The 27,239-nt window shown below is 40.3% G+C and overlaps 1 protein-coding gene and 1 long non-coding RNA gene across 6 annotated transcripts in view; one reads left to right on the forward strand and one right to left on the reverse strand.

Annotated features, from left to right (window-relative positions):
- CD86 (CD86 molecule) overlaps positions 1-25,427 on the forward strand; it is a 66,806-nt gene extending 41,379 nt beyond the window's left edge. For 2 of the 5 annotated variants that reach the window (XM_061404724.1, XM_061404640.1), the window contains 5 exons: positions 8,563-8,919; positions 10,732-11,037; positions 13,937-14,083; positions 21,370-21,415; positions 23,584-25,427. In XM_061404724.1, the coding sequence (XP_061260708.1) occupies positions 8,563-8,919; positions 10,732-11,037; positions 13,937-14,083; positions 21,370-21,415; positions 23,584-23,680 (953 nt within the window). In that variant the 3' untranslated portion in view covers positions 23,681-25,427. The remainder of the gene's footprint in view (positions 1-8,562; positions 8,920-10,731; positions 11,038-13,936; positions 14,084-21,369; positions 21,416-23,583) is intronic. The other 3 variants (XM_061404763.1, XM_061404749.1, XM_061404840.1) reach the window with 2 other exon arrangements.
- The window catches only part of LOC133240339 (uncharacterized), a 213,518-nt gene that overhangs the window by 40,549 nt on the left and 145,730 nt on the right, over positions 1-27,239 (reverse strand). The window contains exon 3 of the long non-coding RNA XR_009734200.1: positions 23,258-23,353. This is a non-coding gene — a long non-coding RNA (uncharacterized LOC133240339). The remainder of the gene's footprint in view (positions 1-23,257; positions 23,354-27,239) is intronic.

Consider the following 27,239-nt stretch of genomic DNA (forward strand, 5'->3'; position numbering starts at 1 on the left):
TTCTTTCTCTCTCTGTGCAGCAGACCAGTCAAGAATCAAGTAGATCAGTACAGACATGGGGGTCTTCAGGCTGTTGAGGGCACTCAGATCAAAAGGCTCCAGCAGTTTTATGGACCCTGGGGAGAGGTGGAAAGGAAGGATGAGGGGGAAGGGCTCAGAATGGAAATACTGGGTCTGCTGGGGAAAAGTAAGCCTGCAAGGTGAAAATGTCTCCAAACATAAGGCAGCCTCAGCAGAGGCATCTTCTGAAGACCTCTGCCCAAGGCCCCAAATAAACTGCAAAACAAAGGTGCCTGGGCTACAGATACAAATATGTAAAAGAGTGTGACTGGCCGGTGAAGGGAGCAAATCCTTGACTGCAACTCCATTTCAAGACAGCAATGTCTTTTTGGCTGTGCAAAAAGACTGAAGTGGTGAGGCCTTGGAATAGAGTGTGCCTGGCCTTTTGGAGGATTGACAAGGAAGCCAGTGTATGGCTGGGGCAGAGTAAGTGAAGGGAAGACGTCTGCAAGGTACCAGGTTACATAAGACTTCATAGGTCACGGGAAGGATTGGGGTATAGTTCTCAGCGTGATGGGAAAGGATTTGGATATAATTTTCAGAATGATGAGAAGTCATCAGAGACTTTTGGACAGGAGTGTTATACTATCTGAGATGCATTTTTAAGGATCAATTGGGCTTAAGGAATTAGATTTGGGAACAAGGGTATAAGTAGGGAGATTTATTTAAGTATAAAATATTTATTATATATATAATATATATATAATATAAAATATATATTTATAAAAATATATAAAACATACATATAATTTATAAAAAATATATATTTATATTAATATATAAATTATATAAATATATATTTATATAATTATAAATATAAATATATAATTATATAAATATAAATATTTATATAAATATATATATATTATATATATAATATATATTTATATTACATATTTATTTAAATATAAAATATTTATTTTATATTTAAATATATATTTATAAAATATATAAAAATATATTATATTATAATATATATTTTATATAAATATTTATTTAAATATAAATTTATTTAAATATAAAATATTTATTTTATATATAAATATAAATATAATATAAAATACATATTTATAAAATATATAATATATATTATAATATATAAAATATAAAATTTTATAAAATATAAAATATAGTTATATATTTTATAAAATATAAAATATACATTTATATATTTTTATAAAATATATATATAATATATATTTTTATATATATTATATACCTATAATATATATACATAACTGTGTATGTATTTATATCTATATGGGATCCACAGTGAGCATGAGATCAAAGCAAAGCTAGTCTTAACAGAAATATCATCTCAGTCATGAAAACTCCTGGAGAACCATCCGTGCCCTAGTCACTACTTAAGGGATGATGAGAGGAAATTGACCAGGATGTCAGAGTTTGGGAAAGAATGGAGTTTCAAGAAGGAGAGGCAGCCGACAGTGCAGTGTTCAACAATGTGGTCAGATAAGATAAGGTCTAAAAAGTGTTCTGCATTTAACAATGGGGGGAAGACAATGACAACATTTGCCAGGGAAGTTTCATCAGTGAGGTGGAGACAGAGGCAGGGGTGGAGACAGCAATCACTGCTTCAGATCAGATCAGATCAGTCGCTCAGTCATGTCCAACTCTTTGCGACCCCATGAATCGCAGCACGCCAGGCCTCCCTGTCCATCACCAACTCCTGGAGTTCACTCAGACTCACGTCCATCGAGTCAGCGATGCCATCCAGCCATCTTATCCTCTGTCGTCCCCTTCTCCTCCTGCCCCTAATCCCTCCCAGCATCAGAGTCTTTTCCAGTGAGTCAACTCTTCCCATGAGGTGGCCAAAGCACTGGAGTTTCAGCTTTAGCATCATTCCTTCCAAAGAAATCCCAGGGCTGATCTCCTTCAGAATGGATTGGTTGGATCTCCTTGCAGTCCAAGGGACTCGCAAGAGTCTTCTCCAATACCACAGTTCAAAAGCATCAATTCTTCGGCACTCAGCCTTCTTCACAATCCAACTCTCACATCTATACATGACCACAGGAAAAACCATAGCCTTGACTAGATGAACCTTTGTTGGCAAAGTAATGTCTCTGCTTTTGAATATGCTATCTAGGTTGGTCATAACTTTCCTTCCAAGGAGTAAGAGTCTTTTAATTTCATGGCTGCAGTCACCATCTGTAGTGATTTTGGAGCCCAGAAAAATAAAGCCCGACATTGTTTCCACTGTTTCCCCATCTATTTCCCATGAAGTGGTGGGACCGGATGCCATGATCTTTGTTTTCTGAATGTTGAGCTTTAAGCCAACTTTTTCACTCTCCACTTTCACTTTCATCAAGAGGCTTTTGAGTTCCTCTTCACTTTCTGCCATAAGGGTGGTGTCATCTGCATATCTGAGGTTATTGATATTTCTCCCAGCAATCTTGATTCCAGCTTGTGTTTCTTCCAGTCCAGCGTTTCTCATGATGTACTCTGCATAGAAGTTAAATAAACAGGGTGACAATATACAGCCTTGATGAACTCCTTTTCCTATTTGGAACCAGTCTGTTGTTCCATGTCCAGTTCTAACTGTTGCTTCCTGACCTGCATACCAATTTCTCAAGAGGCAGATCAGGTGGTCTGGTATTCCCATCTCTTTCAGAATTTTCCAGTTTATTGTGATCCACATGGTCAAAGGCTTTGGCATAGTCAATAAAGCAGAAATAGATGTTTTTCTGGAACTCTCTTGTTTTTTGATGACCCAGCAGATGTTGGCAATTTGATCTCTGGTTCCTCTGCCTTTTCTAAAACCAGCTTGAACATCAGGAAGTTCACGGTTCACATATTGCTGAAGCCTGGCTTGGAGAATTTTCAGCATTACTTTACTAGCATGTGAGATGAGTGCAATTGTGCAGTAGTTTGAGCATTCTTTGGCATTGCCTTTCTTTGGGATTGAAATGAAAACTGACCTTTTCCAGTCCTGTGGCCACTGCTGAGTTTTCCAAATGTGCTGGCATATTGAGTGCAGCACTTTCACAGCATCATCTTTCAGGATTTGGAATAGCTCAACTGGAATTCCATCACCTCCACTAGCTTTGTTCGTAGTGATGCTTTCTAAGGCCCACTTGACTTCACATTCCAGGATGTCTGGCTCTAGGTCAGTGATCACACCATTGTGATTATCTGGGTCGTGAAGATATTTTTGTACAGTTCTTCTGTGTATTCTTGCCATCTCTTCTTAATATCTTCTGCTTCTGTTAGGTCCATACCATTTCTGTCCTTTATCAAGCTCATGTTTGCATGAAATGTTCCTTTGGTATCTCTGATTTTCTTGAAGAGATCCCTAGTCTTTCCCATTCTGTTGTTTTCCTCTATTTCTTTGCATTGGTCACTGAAGAAGGCTTTCTTATCTCTTCTTGCTATTCTTTGGAACTCTGCATTCAGATGCTTATATCTTTCCTTTTCTCCTTTGCTTTTGGCTTCTCTTCTTTTCACAGCTATTTGTAAGGCCTCCCCAGACAGCCATTTTGCTTTTTTGCATTTCTTTTCTATGGGAATGGTCTTGATCCCTGTCTCCTGTACAATGTCACGAACCTCATTCCATACTTCATCAGGCACTCTATCTATCAGATCTAGGCCCTTAAATCTATTTCTCACTTCCACTGTATAATCATAAGGGATTTGATTTAGGTCATACCTGAATGGTCAGTGGTTTTCCATACTTTCTTCAATTTCAGTCTGAATTTGGCAATAAGGAGTTCATGGTCTGAGCCACAGTCAGCTCCTGGTCTTGTTTTTGCTGACTGTATAGAGCTTCTCCATCTTTGGCTGCAAAGAATATAATCAATCTGATTTCAGTGTTGACCATCTGGTGATGTCCATGTATAGAGTCTTCTCTTGTGTTGTTGGAAGAGGGTGTTATGACCAGTGCATTTTCATGGCAAAACTCTATTAGTCTTTGCCCTACTTCATTCCGTATTCCAAGGCCAAATTTGCCTGTTACTTCAGCTGTTTCTTGACTTCCTACTTTTGCATTCCAGTCCCCTATAATGAAAAGGACATCTTTTTGGGGTGTTAGTTCTAAAAGGTCTTGTAGGTCTTTTATTTAGTCTTTCAGAAAAGTTAACTCTAAGAGAAAGAGGAACTACAAGCAGTAGCAGAGGGTACTGCTGAAATAACTGCTGGGAGGAAGGGAAAGGGTTTACCAAGTAGAGTGAGCAGCCCAGAGGCCAAGTTAAGTGAACTAGAGACACGTGATTTGTAATGTCACGAGTCTAATTAATTGAATAATTTTCTCCAGGAGTGTTCAAACATTCAGTCATAAGAACAGATATGTAGATCAAAAGTAGATTGCTCTTGGAATGAAATCTGCACAAAAGGGCACGTTTGTGGAAGTTGCTTGCAAAGGAATGATCGAAAAAGTACACTATTGCTGTACTATCCAATATGATAGCCACTAACCACATGTGGCTATTTAAATTTAAATTATCTAAAATTAAGTAAGATGAAAATTAAGTATCTTAGTCATACTATTAAGAGACTGCTTTTGGAAAGCCCTGCATTATAGGGTATAGACTGGATAGAGTTGAAGTCATGAGGAAGTTGAGGAACAGATGAAGGTAATCAAGAGCAAATCTTGGAAGATGGTATCTTGCAGACAGAGATTGGCACATTGAGGTTTAAGATTATAGGGACAGAGATGTTCTTAGCAATAAGATTTAGGATTATGTCACAGGAAAGGAGTTGCTGAAATAGCCTGTGGATAAAGATCTTTCAAGGGGCAAAGATCAAAGAACATTGAGGCATGGTTGCTGGTAAACTTATCCATGCCAAAGCCACCTTTGATATTTGATAGGAACAATTGATTAGAAAGACCTTGCATCTAATGCCAAAAATCTTCAGTGAGTAAGGAAGTAGTGACAAATGATTAGTAGCTAAGAGCAGTGAAAGAAGAGAACACCTCAAAGGGGGAAGAGTGTTACTAAAGGTCCCTGTAAAGTGTCATGAAACAAGTAGTGGCTGGGGGCAAAAGCACAACCTTATGGGAAACATTTGATGAAGAGGCTGAAGACATAAGAGAGTTTATGACAATGGAATGACACTGGTAGAGCTTTGAAGTAAGTTTAGTAAAAGAAGGGAAATTCATGAATACAGATAAGCATAGTAATATGAGGAAGAGATGACCTAGAAAACATAAGATATGCATTTGGGTAGTAGCTGGGGAAAACTGAAGTCCTGGCTGGGGTCAGAGACCTCACAAGTTTAGAAGACTATAGTTTCTGTGTGACAGCCAAACAGTATCTTGGTGACAATCCTCAGCTGATAAAGTGGACTTTATCAGCAATGTCTTCCTGATAGAGGCATTTTTGAAAGAAATGTCTCCAGCTGATTTGGGAGGTGTCTAGATGGATTCTTGAGTGACCATCTCCTAACATGTGCTATGTGCTAAGTCACTTGAATTATATCTGACTCTTTGCGACTCTATGGACTGTAGCCTGCCAGGCTCCTCTGTCTAGGGGATTTTTCAGGCAAGAAAACTGGAGCAGGTTGCCATTTCCTCCTCCAGGAGACCTTCCTGATCCAGGGATCCCTTATGTCTCCAGCACTGGCAGATGGGTGCTTTTCCACTAGCATCACCTGGGAAGCCGGTTATAACTAGACCCAGACCATTTCTATGACTCAAGTGCCAGGGAAGAGAATCTCAATGTTTAACCTCCAGGGGAGCCCAGTGAGTACAGTATCTGGGTGGCCTTAAGTTTAGGGTCATAACAGGGAAGCCTGAAGCCACTTAGAGAGAGCAGACTTTGAGCTAAATCTTCCCTATATCGTCAGAGAAGTGATTAGTATGCATATCTCCGAGTTAAGTCATGGAAGCCAGTGGTTGGTGGGGAACTATGGAGTCTAAGTTGTGAAATACTTTCAGTTCCACTCAAAAGGGACTTCAGAGTGGTTTCCACTCCAGGGTAAAGAGAGAAGGTTTGGGGAGGGATGGGTGGAAACAGATTTTTCCTATTTCATCATCACTCTTTTCCACTGGAGACAGAGATAGAAATACTCTACTGCGGCTTTTCAAACTGGAGGTCTATTTCAAATGCAGACTCAGAAGGTCTGGGGTAGGGCTAGAGATACTGCATTTACAGACCACACTTTCGGTTGTTAGATGAGAAGGGAGCGGTTGGATGGGTGGAAGAAAAATTCCTTCTTATCTTTGAGAGAGGGAGCCTGGGTCATGGACGCGTCCGTCAGTGGAGAGAGCAGGCAGGCAGGAGAAGAATTACTGTGAGGCTGTGTGGAGATGCAACCCTAAATCAGGAAGACAGAAGAAGCCAAAGGCAAAGTAATTTCCCAGCTAGAGGCACAACTGACTGCTGAGTAATAATATACCATGTCAGTTAACTGACAGAATTTTCAACTATGTATTTGGTTTCTCTACTAGGTCATCTGCTCTATATCATATGGCAAATGTGTGGTAAAACCAGCATGAGTTTTCCCAGAGATAGTTGCTAGAAGCTTTTACAGCAGGTGGCACCCTTAGATTATCATTCAGTTCAGTTCAGTTCAGTCGCTCAGTCGTGTCCGACTCTTTGCAACCCTATGAACCACAGCATGCCAGGCCTCCCTGTCCATAACCAACTCCTGGAGTCCACCCAAACCCATGTCCATCGAGTCAATGATGCCATCCAACCATCTCACCCTCTGTCATCCCCTTCTCCTCCTGCCCTCAATCTTTCCCAGCATCAGGGTCTTTTCCAATGAGTCAGCTCTTCGCATCAGGTGGCCAAAGTATTGGAGTTTCAGCCTCAACATCAGTCCTTGCAATTATCGTTCAAAGTTTAGCAAAGGAACAGCATTATCCCAGGAGTGCCTGGTAAGGTTACTGAATGCAGAAAGTCGTCTTTAAGTTCCCCTTTCACTGTTCCAAGTACCCGGGTAGATTTTCCCACCTTCTCCAATATGAGAATGCATGCTGTACAGAGACTGTACTTTATACTTTCAAAGGCTTCACAGTGTTCTAGTGAGTATAATGCAACAAGCAATGATTCGAACTTGTTCAGACTTTCACTGATGCCTGGAGTCCCTTCCCATAGAGTTCAAGACCACCCCAACCCCCTCCTTGCTTATCCATTCTCACTGGGCTACTCTGCACACACTTCAGTTTTGCCAAGTGCATATCACTAATATTTCTCTTTTAGCAAGAAAAACCCATTTCCCTTAAGAAGAGAAACCCATTGATCATTTCAGTTTAAGTTCTCCTACCACCACCCAAGAACACCTCAAGTAACATCTCTCATCTCCCTCACCAACCTACCTCTCCTTTCCTCCTTAATGTCAACATCCCTTTACTGAAGTCTGGAATGACGAAGCTTAATTAGAACCATCCTAATTCCCTTCCCAAAGTGGCATCTAACTTCACGTTAACTGAGAAACAGCATTTCACCACCTAACCCTGTACTTCTCACTAACCACAACTTAATTTCTTGGCAAGTTTCAAGTAATTCTGTGATCCAGAATAAATTCTACAAAAACCCTATAATCCATTGCATTTAGGGAGTTATGTGGCCCAAATATAAACCCCAATATGCCCTCAGGAATGAAAGCCTTTCTCTGAACCCTCCCAGCACATTCTCTAGGGTTTGAAAAAGTTTCCAAAAGCAAATGCATGCATGCTGAGGAGAGCAAGTTTGTGGTACCTGGGGATTCCCCAATACTCCAAAAGTACATCCTCACCTTCCCACTTATGATTCATTTCCAGCATTTCATTCATGTACCTAAAATGGTCTTTGACCACCACATCCCAAAACAACCATTATATTTGCCCAGTTCTCTTTCTGATCTCTGAAAGAGCTTAGAGAGGTTACAGAATAGAGGCCTTGGTTGACAATTTGTGTCATTTCCAAACTGTTTTTCTCCTTGAAGGAGCTGGCTGTGGGAGAAGCAGTCATGAGGGAAGCTCTATAAAGGGAACTATTTGAATTTTAAAGATGTTATTCACTATGATACCCAGCTACAAGGCATAATGAAAGGAAGGATATCACATTTGTTACCATGGTCAGAAATCTTTTCTCCATAGCAGGCCAAGGAATTAGGGAATAGGAAAGGGAGGGGGAAACTTTCAGTCATGGTGAAGAAGTACTGGAGCCTATAACAGCTACAGTGGAAAGAATTAATATTCAGATTATAGGAAGGTAACCAATGGGTGAATGAGTTATATAATTCTGCTGGCTTTTCCTGTTCTGGCATTTAAATTCACAGAACCGCAGTACTGGAAGAAACCTCAGAATGTTTAGTCCACTCATTCATTAAACAGATAAGAAAACTCCATAGGAGTTGCAGTTTGCACAAAGTCAACCAGTTAGCAGTAGAATGAGGACAAAAACCCCTTCCTTTCTCCACATACCAGTGTGTATGCACGGTTCCAGAGTTTAATATCTACTTCTTCAAGATCATTACTGAGAAGATAGTAACTGGGTATTGTATAAAGAGAAATGGAGTTTCTGGGATTTTTATTTTTCCCTCTTGTTTCTCTTTCCCCAGTTTCCACCGTTCCTTTTTCAGGTGCTGCTTCCTTGAAAAGTCATGCCTTCTTCAACGAGACTGGAGAACTGCCATGCCACTTTCCAAACACCCAAAACCTCAGCCTGGACGAACTGGTGATATTTTGGCAGGATCAGAATAAGTTGGTTCTCTATGAGCTATTCAAAGGCCAAGAGAAGCCCAATAATGTTAATCCCAAGTATATAGGCCGCACAAGCTTTGACCAGGACAGTTGGACCTTGAGACTCCACAACGTTCAAATCAAAGACACAGGCTCATATCAATGTTTCATCCATCATAGAAGGTCCCAAGGATTGGTTTCCATCCACCAGATGAGTTCTGACCTGATAGTGCTGGGTATGTAGTCAATGGTGTGTTCAGATCCCAGGCCTTCTTAGATGAGACTGCAATAGGTGGGGAAAGGGGTACCTCAAGAGAGACGCAGAGGACAGCCAGTTCTGGGAAGCCCTCCTGAGGGGAATGCAGGGCTTGGGAGTAGGGAACTAAAAATCCTTTGTACTTTTTATGGTTTACTTCTGAAGCATCTGTAAGAATTTGCTTTAGGGACCAGCTAGAGCTAACTAATCCAAGGTAATGCAGCTAAGTGAAAACCATGGGTGATTTGGACATTATTAAGTTTATATGAACCATATAGGTCTCTAATCTCTTTTACATTCATTTTTTCTTTTAGTCCAAGATTTCTCACCCACTAAATCTTTGCCTGGAGCTCTTTGCCTGGAGTTTGCAAGGGTGACAGCTGGCTAATTGGAGATTTCCCTTCAGTCTCCTGGAGGTTGCTTACAACTTGCTTGTTGCCCAATCATGAGCCCAGAAGACAGGAGGGAAATAACCCAGGGCACACAATCCAAAAGCTGACAAACCAACTCCTCTATTTTTCCAGGCCTTGAAAAACCCTAAATGTCACTACAGAATTTTTAAAATTAAAATACAGTAAAATTAATCATTTTTATCTTGGTGTACAGTTCTATTAATTTGAACTTAGGTACAGATATATGTAACCAGCAATACAAAGAAAGTGAAAGTGTTAGTCGTTCAGTCGTGTTCGACTCTTTGTGACCCCTTGGACTGTAGCCCACCTGACTCTTCTGTCCACGGGATTCTCTGGACAAGAATACTGGAGTGGGTTGCCATTTCCTTCTCCGGGGGATCTTCCTGACCCAGGGATCTAATCTGGGTCTCCTGCATTGCAGGCAGATTCTTTATCATCTGAGCCACCAGAGGTCAGTAACCAGCAATATAAACAGGATACAAATCATTTTCATCACCCTAAAAAAAAATTTCCCCATGCTATGCCCTTCTAATCATATGCTCTCTATACCCATAACCCCTGTTTTGCATCCTATAGACTTATCTTTTGTGACTATCACATAAATTAAGTCATACAGTATGTAATCTTTTAAAACCAGCTTCTTTTATTTAACATAATGCCTTTGAGAGTCATCCAAGTTGTCACATGTATCAAAAGTCTGTTCCTTGTTACTATGAATAGTAACATTTTTGTTTATCCATTCAACCCATAGAAAGACATTGGGTTGTTTTCATTTGGGGGCTATTATGAATAGAACAGCTATAAACATTCATGTACAAGTTTTTGTGTAAATCTCTATCTGGATAGATACCCAGGTGCAGAATTACTAGATCCAGAATAACTATTGTCAATGAGATTTAAAGTAGGCAACACCTTGGCAATCTACCTTCTATTGCCACATCACATACAAGCAGAATGCTTAAGTAGTGGGTTGATAGAGCAAAACTTGTAAAGATAGCACACAAATCACTGAAATTATAGAAACAATACACTCAACTATGAGTTAGTATGTAGAACCTGCACAGTACCTAGTGATTAGAGAAGGAGAGTAAGGGATCTGGCTGGCAGAAGGGGCTAGCCCTCCTGTGGCTCAGAGAGCACCTCCTTGATTGGGGTAAGCAGGAAGCATGGTGGCCCCGAACTCCATTCCTGAAAATAAATGTGGAATCATTACATGGCTCTCACCATGGGCCAAGGCCCACAATTTACACACCCTAAGACTGCCAAGCATACTCCCAATGAGTTCCCAGAGTACCTAGTTATCTGCTATTCCATTCCAGATACATCAAATTTAAACTGATTTCTTTCTTTCTTTTTTTATATCTCTATTCTGCTTTCAGCTAACTTCAGTCAACCAGAAATAAGACTAATTGCTAACCAAACAGAAAAGTCTAACATCATCAATTTGACCTGCTCATCTATACAAGGTTACCCAGAACCTCAGAGGATGTATGTGAGTCTAAACACTACAAATTCAAGTAGCACCTATGATGCTGTCATGAAGAAATCTCAAAGTAATATCACAGAACTATACAATGTTTCTATCAGCGTGTCTTTTCCCATCCCTCCTGAAACAAATGTGACCATATTCTGTGCCCTGCAACTTGAGCCAACGAAGACAATTTTATCCCAACCTTACAATATAGGTAAGCTTGCTTCCCCAGACTGTTCTGTTTATCATGTATAATACACAGATGGGTAAGGCAGATCATCCAATGTCCCCTGCTTGCCAGGAAGCCTCCAACTGGGCCATTTTAGGATACTGTAAGGAAGGACCTAGACAGACAGCTCCTGTTTCTACAAGGTCCAGGAGGCTATGAACCTATGGTGCACTTGAGAATGCATATTCTTAGCCCTGACACTGGCCTGGTGTTTTGGGTTGCCTTTATTCTCTCATTCATTAAAACACACACATGTGCATACATACATGTTATGAATACAGGACCATTCTAGACATTGTTGGTGGCAGAGGAGAAAACCAAAAAGTATAAAACATACTCTCTGCTCCCAGGGATCTTCTCATAGAACCAGAACCCCATGATGTACACACATGGTAAACTGGATTTTAAAAGACCGAATTGAAATCTAAATTATATCCTATGGAAATATACAACTAAATTTAAAAACAAGAGTGACTGACAATAAGATTTACAGGCATTCAGAGATAGGCAAGTTCCTTGAGGGTCATTGAAGGCTTCCTAAAGGAAATGGGATCTTATATTACCGTAACAGAAATAACTGGGCTGAATAAGTGTGGTAAAGAGATGACAGGTACTTGTGGTAGCTTCTGGAAATTCTGAAACAGCATCCAGACTTGGGTGGTTAGAGGGCCACAATCAATTAGTAGCACCTACCGTGGGCACAGGTAATGGTGGCCATCAGTATGCATGTGTCAAGGAAACACTCAGAAGCAGAAATGCTTGTGGCATGTGGATGGTGTAGTATAGGACCAGTCTCACTGGAGGAAAGGGATGAAACTAAGCAGTGCCCACTAATAGGAGCCTGCTATCTTAAATTCCTGGCTTTGCTGCTCATTTGAGGCTCCGCTTCTGAGGAGTGGTAACTGAAAAATTCTTCTGAAATAAAGGCAATCTGCACCCACACTGCCTTCAACACTGCTTATTCCAGTCCCAACCCTCCCCCCACCCATCTGCCTTCTGCTTGCCCTGGCCCCCTCCTCCAGCTCTGGCCCCTTGGTTTGCCCCGTCCTAAGCATCCCTCCAGTTCCTTGCTCCATCCTCTGGCTTTGACAGCTCCGCTCTCCTGGTGACTCATTGTTTAAATATGACTTGGCCTCGAGATGCATTGTATTTTGTGTGTGTGTGTATATGTGTGTGTGTGTATATATATATATATATATATATATTTAATTTTTGGTGGCTCTTGGTCTTTGCAGATGCACACAGGGACTACTCTTCCTTGCAGTGCAGGGGCTCTAGGCACATGGGCTTCAGTTGTGGCATGCGGCCCCAAGAGTGGGGACTCAGTAGTTATGGCACATGGGCTTAGTTGCTCCAACGCATGTGGAATCTTCCTGGACCAGGAATCAAACCCATGTTCCTTGCATTAGCAGGTGGATTCTTAACCTCTGTACCCCCTGGAGCCCACCCCTACCAGCCAGCTTAGCTGTACCAGTAGGCCAGTCCTCTCTCCTGATGCTGATTTCCTTCTGATCACCTCTGACTCTTAACAGTTAAGTAAATGGCATGGTCACCCTGCCTGTCCTGGTTGCTTCTACTATAGCCTCTCTTGGGCTGCTAGAAGCCTCTCCCACACTGTCCTGAGATTTAGCAACTTCTTGGCGCTGCCACCATCACCAAAGATGAAACACCCTGCAGCTCTCTGCCATGACTCCCACAGGTAGAGGGTCCTTCTACCACTACAGCCTCATCATGGCTCACCTTTCTGCTGCTTCTCAACTGCTACCAAAACATTCCTCACTGCCACCATCTTCAGAAATGTTTCAGCTCCAGCTGCCTCAGGAAGATGGGGCTTGCCTCTCTGGGTCCCTATTCTCTGGCTAGATCAGAGATAGGTTAGGCCCCACATCAAGGAACATTTCTGGGGTATCCAAAGGTGGCAGCCTCCATGACAACAAGTATTACCCTCCTTTACTGGGATGCCAGACAGGCTCAAGTGAGGTTAAACTGGGACAGACTCAAAAAGTATTGAATGTGACCTGCAGTGCCAACAACTCCTTTTCTTAAGGTCCCAGGAACACGGTATAGGTCCACAAACTGCCCCTAAGCTAATGGGAGGTCAACTGGTCCTAGTCTCCTGTTATTTGAGATTAACTACCAGACTTGTTCTCATAAATGTCTGTAAAATGGGCCACTCAGCTCTATTTCTCCCTTCCAAAGTCTATTTTACTAACTTCTTGGAACTTTAGCCATCCATGAGCAAGGAAGTAAGTCCTGATTTCTCCGGAGCTGATTCTGACCCTGATTCCTCAGGGCATTAAGAAATATCAAAGGTTTACCAGTAGGTGGGACATGTTGAAAGCCATGCTGAGAAAGTCCATTGTGACATCAGGGGGAAAAACAAATAAATGTGGAGACTGGAGGCCTGTGAGAGGGCTGTTATGTTTGTCGGGGTGAGAAGTGTCTGGAGCCTGATACTCAGATGATATTGGACAGAGGACTTATTCCAAGGGAAAATTCAGAACCATGGAGGGGGTTGAGGAAGTAGGATGCTGCCCAGCTGACTGTACCTTCAGAGCCTCAGTGTACATACATTGCCCAGATTCCAAAACCAAGGGCCAAGTTGACCCTCTTCTAGATCAGGGTCACTGTCATCCCAGCCTCTGGGAAGGGAAGGCAAGACAGCTAGTCCAAGCAATGGATCAGAGTCACTGGCTTGGTTCTCAGTCAGTTGCTGAGGCCCTGAGACTAGGATTCTCTATGCCCCAAATCATGTGAGTTTCAGGCTCCTCTGGCAGTAGAGCCCTGAGGAGATGCTGGCATGTAAAGAAAGAGAAGAGCAGTAATTATAAAAACGTTCATAATCAACCTTCCTGGCTGATTGCAAACTTGGGTTCATTTTTAGATGCAAAGTCACCTGTGCCAAGCCCCCCTGTCCCAGACCACATCCTCTGGATTGCAGCTCTACTTGTAACAGTGGTCGTGAGTGGGATGGTGTTTCTAACACTAAAGAAAAGGAAGAAGAAGCAGCCTGGCCCCTCTAATGAATGTGGTGAGTCAGTGCTTGTCCTCTCTGCAGATTGCCACTTTGCAGCTGTTTCCCGATCAGCTGCCTTCTGGAGCTCCCTGGCTGAGCCCAGGCTGGCAAAGAGTCAGCAAGTGTTTGGAGGAAAAGATTCTCCCAGGGTCAGGAGCCCATATAGATGGGAGTAAGAGCCGATAAGGTGGCTCTGGGTTTCCAGGAAAGACAACATTTCTAATCTGAGGTTTACAAATGTACTCCTCATTTCCAGACAAAGCTAATTATTCCTTGGTTTACCTACTTCATGGGGTCACTGTGAGAATTCATTGAACTAAAAGGGTGAAAACACTCCTCAACATTCATGATTATGGACCTGATGGTGTTCAAGCAAGGCTGTTTGGTGGGAGAAGGGGAGGATTAGATGACCATAAGATTTTCCTTCTCATCTATTAAAAGTCTTGGTTTCCTAAGAAGTAAGTTAGATGAATTACGCCCCACTGATTTTAAAATAGAATATTAATTCTTAATGATTACCAAGTAGGACATATCCATTACCACATACACTGAACATAAAAATTGCCTAAAGTTCCACTAGTAAGAAAAAAAATGATTATGCAGACATTTTAGTGTGTATCTTCCAGATTTTTCTGTATATTAATCTGTTATTTTTCCACAAATGGGATAGTATTATGAAGACTGTTTTTCACAGTTTGGATAATGTAACATACTGTTTTCAAACTGTTTTATACTAAATGTAGGAAGAAAATTTTTAGTGCCACTAAGTATTATTCTGTAGCATCATTCAAAATGGCCCCAACACACTCCATTATGTGGATACACCTTAATTGATTTAACTACGTCCTTTCTGTTGGACATTTGGGTTGCTCCTATAGGTTTTCTATTGTAAACAACACTGCATTGAGTAGCCTCCTCATTGACTTCTGTTGTAAAAATGTTATATGTTTAATGTGGGCAAAGTGGTCCCTGCCTTTATAAGAATTCCATGCCTGTTTGTGATTAGGGCTGGTTTGGATGATGTTGTAAGATAAAGTTGGACTTTATTCTCACTAATTGCCTCCAGTAAAAGTTTGGTTGGTGCTAAGAATTAAGGTAAAACCTCCTCACTCATTTATGGTAAAAAGCACAAGATAAGTAATGCTTCTGGTCAGCATCTTAAGAGTGCAGGTACAGATTTTAAGAAAATAAATAGATGACATCAGTAGTCATTCATTTCATCCTGTTGTATTCCAAAAACAGTAAATTTGGAAGTGATAATCCAGTTTTAATACATTGACACAAAGCATATGGCAGAGCCATTCAAACTGCCAAAGCACAGAGTGTGCTGAGAGATTTCTGTGATATAAAAGTAAAATTCACAGCGCAGGGTCAGGTTACAGATGTATCATGTTTGTCCAGGCTTTGACTTTTCAAAACGAGAGTTTTAAACTTCTATTTCTCTCTCAATCTCATTGCCATTTAGATTTAGGTAAATGTGCAGATGCAACCTTCTGCTTGGAAATAAGCTGTTTCCTAAATTTGCTTTTGCAATGGAATGATTAGCTTATGCTGGCTTCCCAGGTGGCTCAGTTGTAAAAATCCACCTGCCAGTGCAGAAGACGCAGGAGATACGAGTTCAGTCCCTGGGTTGGGAAGGTTTCCTGCAAGAGGAAATGTCCGAGAAAAGTCCCACAGACAGAGGAGCCTGGCCAGCTACAGTCCATAGGATCACAAAGAGCTGGTCGTGATTTAGTGAGTGAGAACCCACACACAACTAGCTTACAAATGAAACAAAGCAAAGGGATGGAGAAAAGGCAAGTAAAAATGTCTCTTCCCCTAAGAAGCAGTCAGAAAAATTCAGGAGACTAGATGAGAAAGTTAAAGGGGACGTGTCTGTACATATGAGAGTGCTGGAAGGATGTTCAAGAAGCTATCTGTTGCATTTGAGATGGTCAGATTGAGATATGAGTGTTAAAGGGCAGAAAACCACAGGAAAGAGCATAGTACATACAACAAGCCTCTCAAGAATATGACAGAGAATACTGGTAGGAAACATCGTTTGGTCAGGTAGTCACCTGTGCCAGCAAATTTGGTTAAAGAGAATAGCCTTGATATCACTGGAGAAGGGCGAGGTACTAAGGAACCGAGCCACATAGATATGAGATGTCTGTAAAAGTGGGTTCTGTAACTTCAGCAATGTCTGCACTTGCTTGTGGATACCCTTGGTATTGGCTGTATGATAGGCAGAATAATGCCACCAACAAGATATCCACCTCATATACCCCAGAATCTACAATAAGTTATCTTACATGGAAAAAGAGAGTTTTTCATATATGATTAGTATATTGACTTCAGAATGATGGGATTATCCTGGATTATCCAGGTAGACCCAATCTAATCATGTGAATCAGAGAAACTTTCCTATCTGGATTAGAAAGATAAAATGGAAGAAGAGAGCCAAAGCTTGAGACAAGCTCAACCCACCACTGCTGCTCTTGAAGACAGAGGAAGGGGCCCTGAGCCAGGAAATGTGGATGGCCTCTAGAAACTGGAAACGGTCCTCAGCTGGCCACGAAAGCAAGCAAGGAAATGGGAATCTCAGTCCACAAGGGACCAAATTCTGCCAATAAGTATGGAAATAGTCATGACCTACCTACAGAGAAACAAGCTTACTGATGAGTAGAAATTTCTCCAACAATGCAGCTTCCTCCTAATCCAATATTCCTTTGCTCAGAGTACACAGCTCTCCAACTAACTCAGTGTCAAAAGCCCTTTCCAGTGTTTGTTTGGTAATTCCAGTTTTTCTCTTCCTTGGCCATACATATTTACCCTTTTTAGGTTGTTAAATGAATAAAAGGGAAAGACCATGGTTGTTCTAGCTGGTTTCTTATCCCTCTTCTCTATTTTGGTTTTGTCAAATAGGGCAGTGAAGGCATGAGAAATTACAACCTTAAATTACTGTCTTTTCCCAATCAGAAGTTACCCTGTCAGCTTACCTATTGGGGAGAAAGACTAAAATAGCTCCTCTTAAAGTTTTACTTCCTCATTTGTGTCTTGTGTGACTAAAATTTGTATTATAATAGTGCTTAGCAACCTCCAGTTTTTATAACTTGCCCCCCTCCACCAAATCTGGGACAGTCTCAGCTCTTTCAAGAATGATTTCTTAAAGGACAAATGTATTTTCAAAAAAAAAAAACAAAACAGAAACTTTCACAGAGCTTAAAAAATGAAACCAGGAGACCTCATCAATCTATCCTTCAAAATGCTAAATTTGTAATCAAATCCAAAAGTTTAGAATCCGTCTTCTTATTGCTGCTTTCATTTTAAAACAAGCCTTTTTCAAAATGATGGTGATTTTGTCATGAGTATGAAAGGATAATGTAATTATTTGTGTTAGTGTACAGATACCCTGAAGTACTATATTCAGTTATAAGCACTGTTATTTTTAAAAGAACTTTGACAAAAATAGAACCTAACTAGATTTATAAAGTATCTGGAAGATCAGTCAAATAAGAAATCACTGAGAATGCTCAGCCAGGACAAAAAGCCTTGAGGAGTATGCAAGTGCTGCCTTTAAATATCGAAAAACTGCCATGGGGTACAAGATCATACTTAACTGAGGCTCTAAAGGACATCTTATTGACAAAAGTTATAAGAAGGTAAAAGGAAATTAGAGTCTTTTCTAACAATTAAAGCTCTTTTAAAATTATATAGAAGACACAGACTTCTCTCTCCTCCCAGGAAGGATTAACTGCTACAGAAATTGCCCTCCTGCAGTAAACAACTAGAATCAGCAAAATATATGTGACAACTGTTTTCAGACATTGGACAACAGGCTACAGAAAACTGTAGCCCCTAAGAGAAGGGAAAAGATGAGGTGAGCCCTGTGATTGTCCACAACTTCCTGGCTGGAGTCAGTTTCTAGGCTGCTCTGAAGGCAGGGGGAGCCCTAATACCAAGCAAAACTAGAAAAAGACATTACAAGACTAGAAAACCACACATGGCCCTTGTGAACATAGATGCCAAAATGCTAAACAAAATTAGCAAATGAAATTTAGCAATGTATTAAAATATTAGACAACATGATTAAGTGGGATTTATTCTAATAATATAAGGTAAGTTCAACATCCAAATAACAAGCAATAAAATTCAACATATTGAAAAACTGAAAAGAGAAATCATGGGGATATCTACCAAATATGATACAGAAAAAGCATTTGGGAAAATTAATACACATTCATAATATTTAAAGAGAAAGATAAACTCCCATAAAACTAGGGATGCTCTTGAATTGAATTTAAAGGACATCTACCAAAATCTTTTGTTAGCATTATATTTAATGATAAAAGACTGCTTTCACCTAAGATTAGGAACAAGGCAAGTGTGTCACTCTCCCTGCTTTTGTTCAACATTGTGCTGAAGTCCTAGCCAGTGCTACAACTCTAGAAAAAGAAATAAAAGGCATACACATTGCAAAGGAAGAGGTAAAACTGTCTTTTTTTTGGCAGGTAAGATGAGTATGTTTATAGAAAAGCCTAAGGAATCCATTAAAAGCTATTAGAACTGATTGAGTGTAGCTAAGTCGCAGGATACAAGGTCAATACACAAAAATCAATTGTTTTTCCATATACTAACAACAAACAATTGTACATTGAATTTTTTAATACCAATTAAGGTAGTATCAAATAATATTACAGGCTTTGGAATAAATGTTAAAAAAACAAGTACAAGATACATATATATATATATATATATATGCTGCTAAGTCGCTTCAGTCGTGTCCGACTCTGTGCAACCCCAGAGACGGCAGCCCACCAGGCTCCCCGTCCCTGGGATTCTCCAGGCAAGAACACTGGAGTGGGTTGCCATTTCCTTCTCCAATGCATGAAAGTGAAAATTGAAAGTGAAGTCACTCAGTCGTGTTCGACTCTTAGCGACCCCATGGACTGCAGCCTACCAGGCTCCTCCATCCATGGGATTTTCCAGGCAAGAGTACTGGGGTGGGGTGAAAACTGAAAAACATTACTGCTGACAGAAATCAAAGTAGATCTAAATAAACGGAGAATTATGCAATGCTCATGGTTTAGAAGACTAGCTATTAAGATACCAATTCTCTCAAATTGATATTTGGTTTCAATGCAATATCAAAATCCTGGCAGGCTCTTTAGAGGAAATTAAAAAGCTTATTCTAAAAGTTATATGGAAATGCAAAAGAGTGCCATTGCCCAAATAATTATGAAACATGAGAACAAAGCTGGAAGACTTATACTACCTAATTTCAAGATTTATTTTACACCTATAGGAGTCAAGATGGTGTGACATTGGTGAAAGGACAGGCAAATCAACCAATGGAACAAAATAGAAGGGCAAAAAATAAACTCACATGATTTTGTCAACTGATTTTGACAAAAGTGCCAAGTTAATTCCATGCTGAAAGGATAGTGTTTTGTTGAATGGTATTGGGTCAGTGAGGTATCCACATGGTAAACTGTGAACCTGGACACCCAAAAAATATCTCAAAGTGGATCATAAACCTAAAATAAGAGCTACAGCTAAAAGACTTTTGAAAGAAAACATAGAAGAAGAATTTTGTGAGCTTAGGTTAGGCAAATCTTAGGACACAGTAAGCACAAATTGTATTACAAAAAGATAAGATTGGTAAACTGAACTTCATCAAAATTTAAAATTTCGCCCTTTGACTTTATTAAGCAAATGAAAAGTCAAGTCACAGACTATGACAAAATGCTTGCAAAACATACATATAATAAAGAACTTACAGTCAGAATATATAATTGTGTGATACTATTCAATAAGATAATTCATATAACAAAAGTCACAAAGCCAAAGATTTGAATAAATACTTCACATAAAAAGATATACAAGTGGCCAATAAGCAACAGTCACACAGTCATAATGTCATTAGTCATTGGGGAAACACAAATTCAAACCATAATGAGCTACCACCATACACCCACTAACATGGCTAAAATTAAAAAGACTGATAAATATCAGGTGTTGGAGAGGATATGAAGCAAATGAAATTCTCATGTTCTTCTACACAACCCGGCAATCCTAGGTAGTTATCTATGAGAAATAAAGACATATGTCTACACAGAGACACACACACACACGTGTCCATAGCAGCTTTTTTCATAATACTAAAAACCTGGCATCCTGAATTTTTACAGTTGGTGAATGGATAAACAAATGGTGGCATATACATACAAGGAAATATCTCTGAGCTATAGAAAGGAATGTTACCACTGGTAACATGAACCAGCATGAATAAATTTCAAAAGCATTATGCTATGTGAAAGATACTTGGCACGAAAAGCCTACACATTTTATGATCATACTTATATGAAATCCTAGAATAAAGCAAAACTACTGTGGCATTAAGCAGATCAGTGGTTGGAGGGGATGGGTGGGAGAAAGAAATTGATTGAAAAGGGCTAGAGGGCATGCTTTGGGCTTATATAAATGTTCTATATTTTGGTTATAGTGGTAGTTATGTGACTGCATACATTTGTTAGACTCAGCAAAATCTGTATGGAAAATGATTGGATTTTACTGTGTATTTTATCTCAATAAAGCTGATTATTTTCAAACACATACACACACAAACAGAACCACTAAAAATAGAAAGTGTTCAAAACCATCAGGATTGTTGAAAGGACCGCTGTGGTCTCTAAATTCCTCCATGGACCCCCGGGTTAACAACCCCTGCTGTAAGGCTCTCAGTGGGATAATAGCACCATCACAACTGTCAACCCAGAGACATTTTCTCCCTTAGTTGCATCAGTAGTAAGTCCATGCCAGTAGGAAGTCAGGCCTTGGGAGGTCTAGCTCACTAGAGATTTCCCACTTGATTCTGGCCATGCAATACTGTGTATTATTTAGTAGCACCAGTTGGATAACCCAGTAAGGTGTCAGCACATTCAATATTTCCTTTTCCTCTTCCTTCCAAACCTTACTTTCAAAAAAGGACAGGAAACTTTTTTTCCCCATCATTAAATGTTTGCTAAAACTATATGTGGTATACCTCTCAGTAGCATTTTTATTTTAGTAAAGAATAGAGCTATAAGTAAAACCTATTCCCAAAGTTAGAACTTAAGGCACAATGAGCAAAAGAAGGCATTTACTTTTGGGATGAAAGAAGCTGCTTCTCAGTCCCCATGAAATTTCATCAAGGAACCATCTATTCCACATACACGGCAACAATTTCTCTCTGGGTCCTAGGACTTAGGAGCCTCTTCAAACTTTCCTTCTTTTAGTATCTATGGGAAATACGTTTTCTGAAGTTGTTTTGTCTCTTTCAGAAATCATCAAAGTGGAGGAGAAAGAGAGTGAACAGACTGCGAAAAGGTGAGTTCTGACCCTACAACATTGTTGAAAGAGGTACAATCCCCAGAGGGTCTATGTTTGAGGCATGCTGGGACCTCAGCATTTATGGAGAGGAAAAGGAAAGTGAGACTAGTTTGGACTTGGAGAAAAATATCCTGGCTATAAATGGATGGCAGTGTGCCCTGTGCCCAATGCCCAAGGGGCATGGCAAGCTCAGTCGTGCTCAAGGAAAAAAATAATACCAAAAGGGTCTGATGTGATGAGCATAGAATGCATCTTATTCACCATGGCAACCCCAGTACCTAGCACAATGCCTGGACCAGTGGATTTCCTACTTTTGTGGAATGAATAAATACATAAGTGAGAAGGGATAATAGGTACCCTTTAGCCTCAATGTCTTTGCATCTGCTGTGCCCTCTGCTGGGAATGTTCTTTGCCACTTCTTCACCTCATTCTTCAGATCTTGGCTTAAGTTGCACTTTCTTAAAAACCCTTCCCAAACTAGATTATGTCATCCTGTTATAGTATCTTATGGATCCCTGTGCTTTTTCTTTATAACACCAGGTTATACTTATATATTGGTATAATTATAAGACTACACACTATAAACTTAACCAAATTAAACTCTACAGAGGGCAGGGAATATATCAGTGAAGGTCATCACTGTGCTGCTAGAACCTAGCAGAGTGTCTGGCATATAGTATAGTAGGTACTCAATAATTTTTTTTAACTGTGAAATTGAAACAGCAAATACACTTGAATCTATAGAAAGTAGCTTCTTATTAATACTAACAGTTTTCAGTAGTTGTAATTTTCATGGTGAATATTCATTGAAAGATGATGGGACTTATTTATAGAATTTACAATCTAATGGTTTGATAAGTATATAACATGTTGAAAGGAGTTTTGTGGGAAAATAAACATTGTTCATCAGAGTTTTAGTCTCTCTTACCTTTGCTTTCAGCTGAGCAACAATTTTAAGTTTGTTTGATTTGTATTTATTTTTCACTTATTTAGCTTTCTTTCTAGATACTTTACCTAATCAAATCCAAATAAGAACAGCATTGCTGCTGCTAAGTCACTTCAGTCGTGTCTGACAGCACTTAAGTAACCCTAAATATGGCATAGGGAGAAATTTGTGTATCCTTTCCATTATCTTTTGTTCACATATGAGGGATATGGAATGCAGAATTTGGTGAGGTGCTTTTTTCTTTTTTAAGGGGTTCAAGTTTTCAGGTTTTTTTAATGTAATTTATTTACATTTATTTTCCTATTTAAAAAAAAGTTAGTTTGTTTTAGTTTAAATAAACCAATTCTCCCACCTCCCTATCCCAACCCCACCTCTAGCAACCATCAGTCTGTTCTTTGTATCTGAGAGCCTGATTTTAATTATTTTTTATTTTTAAATTTCAACATGTAAGTGAAATAATACAGTATTTGTCTTTCTCTGTCTGATTTATTTCACTTAGCATGATACCCTCAAGGGCCATCCATGTTTGTCACAAATAGCAAGATTTCATTCCTTTTTTGTGGCTGAGTAATAGTCTACTCTGTGTGTGTGTGTGTGACAATTTCTTTATCCATCATCAGTGAACACTTAGGTTGTTTCCATATCTTGGTTATTAAAATAGATATTTGTTGAAAGAATGGATGGATGCATGAAAGAATACACAAAGATTCCTGGCAATCCACCTTTTTACAAAATGAGGCAGTCAGATTGTACCTCCACCCCCCCTGAGAAACTGGGCTGTCAAGAATATTGAGGCACTAGTCACACAGTCATGAGGTTAAAGCAACCCTAAGTCAAAAAAAGACATAGTCATGAGCCCAGGGTACATTGCTTCCCGTGTGCCCTGCACTCACCTGGATATACCAGCTACTGTGAGTCTCAGAATCCAGGATGGAGCCCAGGTGCTGTGCTGCCTTGTCAAAGCCAGTTCAGAAAAGGTCTGGAAGAGCCTACAGAGGGAAGGCACCAGGGAATCAGCGTAGGGCAGTGGCAGGCCCAGACAAAAGTCAGGGAGAGTAAATAGGAAGCATGGATGGCACATCTCTTCAATAGTTTATTTCTCCTCATTGCTGTTGCAATGCCATTGCTCATTCCTATGTTCTGCTCCACTGCTGAAAGCTAGAAAAAGAAAGTGGCTCTACTGTGAAATCTCACCGAATTCTTTTCTCTATTTTTCCAGAGTAGAACTCCAAGAACCTGAAAGATCTGATGAAGTCCAGTGTGATGTTAACATTTCAAAGACAGCCTCAGACAACAAAAGTGCTACAGATTTTTAATTAAAGAGTAAACGCCATGTAACTGTTTTTATATGCTTTCCTTTTCAAGTTTTGACTGACCTTTTCTTGTCTCTCTAAACCTTCCCAGAAGGCAAGAAAATATTACTATTAATACTAGTGGGGGCTTCAGAATTCCCTCCAAGTAAAATAGCCTCCTACCATGCCAGCTCTGCTCTCAATGCCAGGAGTAGATTTTAACTGTTTCTTTTCATTTCAGAACACACTCAAGGGTCAAACCCACCTAACTGATTCCTGGCTCAGGAATCATGTGTAAGATTAACAACTCTTGTTTCACATTTGGTCTCTTTTCTTAATTTTATAAATTATGTTTTACGTAGAACTCCCAATTCCTGGAATTGTGGCTTTTATCTACTCTGAATCTCAGATACTAACCCTCATTCCATCTTGTATACCTGTGACTGAACAACTACCTTTTCAGTCTGGGTGGGAGTTATGTATTTTATGGCCTTATAATGTTTTGAAGTATAGAGAAATATGTCCTATAATAATGTAATTACTGAGGAAATTCCACACTCTGTTAAGGGGTTCTGGTCCCTCTGTGAGGGTCAGTAAGGAAAGTGATGGTCCAGTGTGCTGACAACAATGAGCAGACCAACTCAAAATCTGGGAAATTAGAGACAGAGAAGGAACCAGTTCTGTAGCCATTACCATCAGGGCCGAGGCTAATATTAAGGAGGATCCACCTGCCCAAGAAGCTACTGCTGAGCCTTAGCAAAGACTGTGGGATAAAGCAGAAGAATGCTGTGCATAATAAACTCTGTTTCTCTTCTTGGGGGAAAAAAAAATGAGACAGTGGCCTGGGGCCACTGTGAGAGAGCCAGTAGAGAGATCACAATACTCAAAACAGGAAAAAAAATGAAAGCTCTTGACCAATAGAAATGCACATGAATGTTCAGTGTGTGCAGGCCTTCAACAAGCCCTGGGAAGAGCAACAGATGGACAGTCTAACCAAATGGACTTAAGGCCGACAGCAGTTTCCTTGCAGGTTGGGAGGGGTTTTGATGATAGCCAGCTTGTTGTAATGTTTCACCCGACTGGAAGCAGAGCTGGGAAGGGAGAGCTATCATCTTAATAACGGGGTGATGGAAGGAGGCCTAGGTCTCTTCCAATAAATGACTGAGAGTGAAGGAGCTGCAACAGAATTAAGAGGGCCAAGATGCACATTGCCCAGAGGCTGACTAAACCCATAGATGTCCTAAGGAGATACCGGTTGTCCCAGAGCAGGGCTCTGGGGACTGTCTATGTGTCAGCTCTCAACAACAGGGAAACTGGGCCTGGGAGAGGAATATACTAGCCCAGTAGAAATGAGTTAGGAGACCCTGGCTCTAAGACAGCATCACTGACGGATGAAGAAGCCTCAGTCCAAACCTAAAGAGAACTTTGGGAGGCCCACGCTACGGAAAAGTAGTTCTTATTCTACATTTTGTTGTTGTTGTTCAGTTGCTCAGTCGTGGCGTGTTTATTCTACATAAAGGACCCTGAAGGGTCGTAGACGCCTACGCTAGCCATGCTTGAACCTGTAATAGTTCCAGCTGTGTGCTCTACCCTGCCTTGTCTTCATTAGGCTTTAAGCATCTTCATTAGACTAAATGTGGTGTGTTTTTTTTAACTTTTTAGTTTATATTGGAAGATGGATGATTATGTTGTGGTGTTTCTGCATGTACAGTAAAGTAGTTTAGTTATACATACACATGTATCTATTCTTAATAAATTTCCATTAAAATGATGCGTGCTAAGTCGCTTCAGTCGTGTCTGACTCTTTGCAACCCTATGGACTGTAGCCCTCTAGGCGCCTCTGTCCCTGGGATTCCCCAGGCAAGAATACTGGAATGGGTTGCCATGCCCTCCTCCAGAGGATCTTCCTGACCCAGGGATCGAACCCCTGTCTCAGACATCTCCTGCACTGGCAGGTGTGTTCTTTACCCCCAGCACCACCTGGGAAGTCCATTAAAATGATGTAAAAGTCTAAATTTTCTACTTCAGCAATACTTCCAGTCTGATATCACTCCCTGTATCCTCCTAAGGTATGTCTTTGCTCTTGATAGTGCTAAGATAGCCCAGTCTCTGGTCACCTAACTAAAAGCCCCAACTCACACCAAACACTTTCCTCTTCCCTTTCCTTTACCATTGGATTAGTAAGGGTGTCTTACATGATTCTGTGTTTATCTAGGTACTAAGACATAAGGGATGTTTTTTCTCAGGGTAACTGGGAAATCTGAAATTAAGGAAGGGATACTTGCCTTTCAGTTTGTAATGTTTTATACCATGTAATGTGTGATTGTATGTACATTAAACACTGCTGCTACTGCTACTGCTGCTAAATCGCTTCAGTCGTGTCTGACTCTGTGTGACCCCATAGACGGCAGCCCGCCAGGCTCCCCCATCCCTGGGATTCTCCAGGCAAGAACACTGGAGTGGGTTGCCATTTCCTTCTCCAATGCATGAAAGTGAAAAGTGAAAGGGAAGTCGCTCAGTCATGTCCAACTCTTAGCGACCCCATGGACTGCAGCCCACCAGTCTCCTCCATCCATGGGATTTTCCAGGCAAGAGTACTGGAGTGGGGTGCCATTGCCTTCTCCGACATTAAACACAAGCTTAGTGTAAAAATGTATTTCTTGAAAATTCTTTGATTATAAAATAAATGCATATAACTGTATTGTATATTTGAAAGTTGCTGAGAGTACATCTTAAAAGTTCTCATCACAAGAAGAAAATTTTGTAACTATGTGTGGTGATTAATGTTAAATTATTGAGGTGATCTCTTAATAAATACTATGTCAAATTGTTATGTTGTACACCTAAAACTAATACAGTGTTATATGACAATTATATTCCAATTGAAAATAAATACATGGCATATGAGAAGAGCCAGAGAAATTGTGGAAAAAAGAAAATTGTCCAGGCTGTATGAGGGCATGGATGTGTCTAATTTCTTCACCAGTGAATCTCAGGCACCTAAGATAGCACCTCAAAATTATTTGTATAAGGACTGAACAGAACATTAGCATACCCTGGTGAAAGCATCTCCTCTTGTGTATTAAATTCTCTAGGCCTTCCGTGTTCCAAGTCTGGGAGAAAGAAGCCCAAGTAAGGTGAAAAGTACTCATGAGGTGTGATAACAGTACTAGCTAATATTACTGGTGTTTATTTTGTACCAGGCACTCTTATAAACCTTTAAACTCATGATCCCATTTAATCCTCACAGCAACCCTATGATGAAGGTACTGGACTCTTTTGCCCATTTTGCTGATGAGGAAACATAACCACGGAGAGGTCAAAATGATTTACCCAAGATCATTAACTTAGTAAGTGACAGAGCTGGGGAAAATTTTGTGAATCGTGGCCCCTTCGGCCCTTTTATTTCCCAGCCTTGTGTTTTCTGGCCAGGGGACAGGCAGCATTTTGGTTGATTGCCAGTTGAGTGTCCACGCTCCATCTTACACGACACTCCCTCAGCCTTCCAAAGGTGGTGCCTCCAGAAGACCCATCCCTGACTTTTCCAGGAGCCATCCCATCATCCCGTAAGTCCAGAATCTGC

The sequence above is a fragment of the Bos javanicus genome, chromosome 1 (genome assembly GCF_032452875.1).
Source record: "Bos javanicus breed banteng chromosome 1, ARS-OSU_banteng_1.0, whole genome shotgun sequence".
In the NCBI taxonomy this organism is placed as follows: Eukaryota; Metazoa; Chordata; class Mammalia; order Artiodactyla; family Bovidae; genus Bos; species Bos javanicus.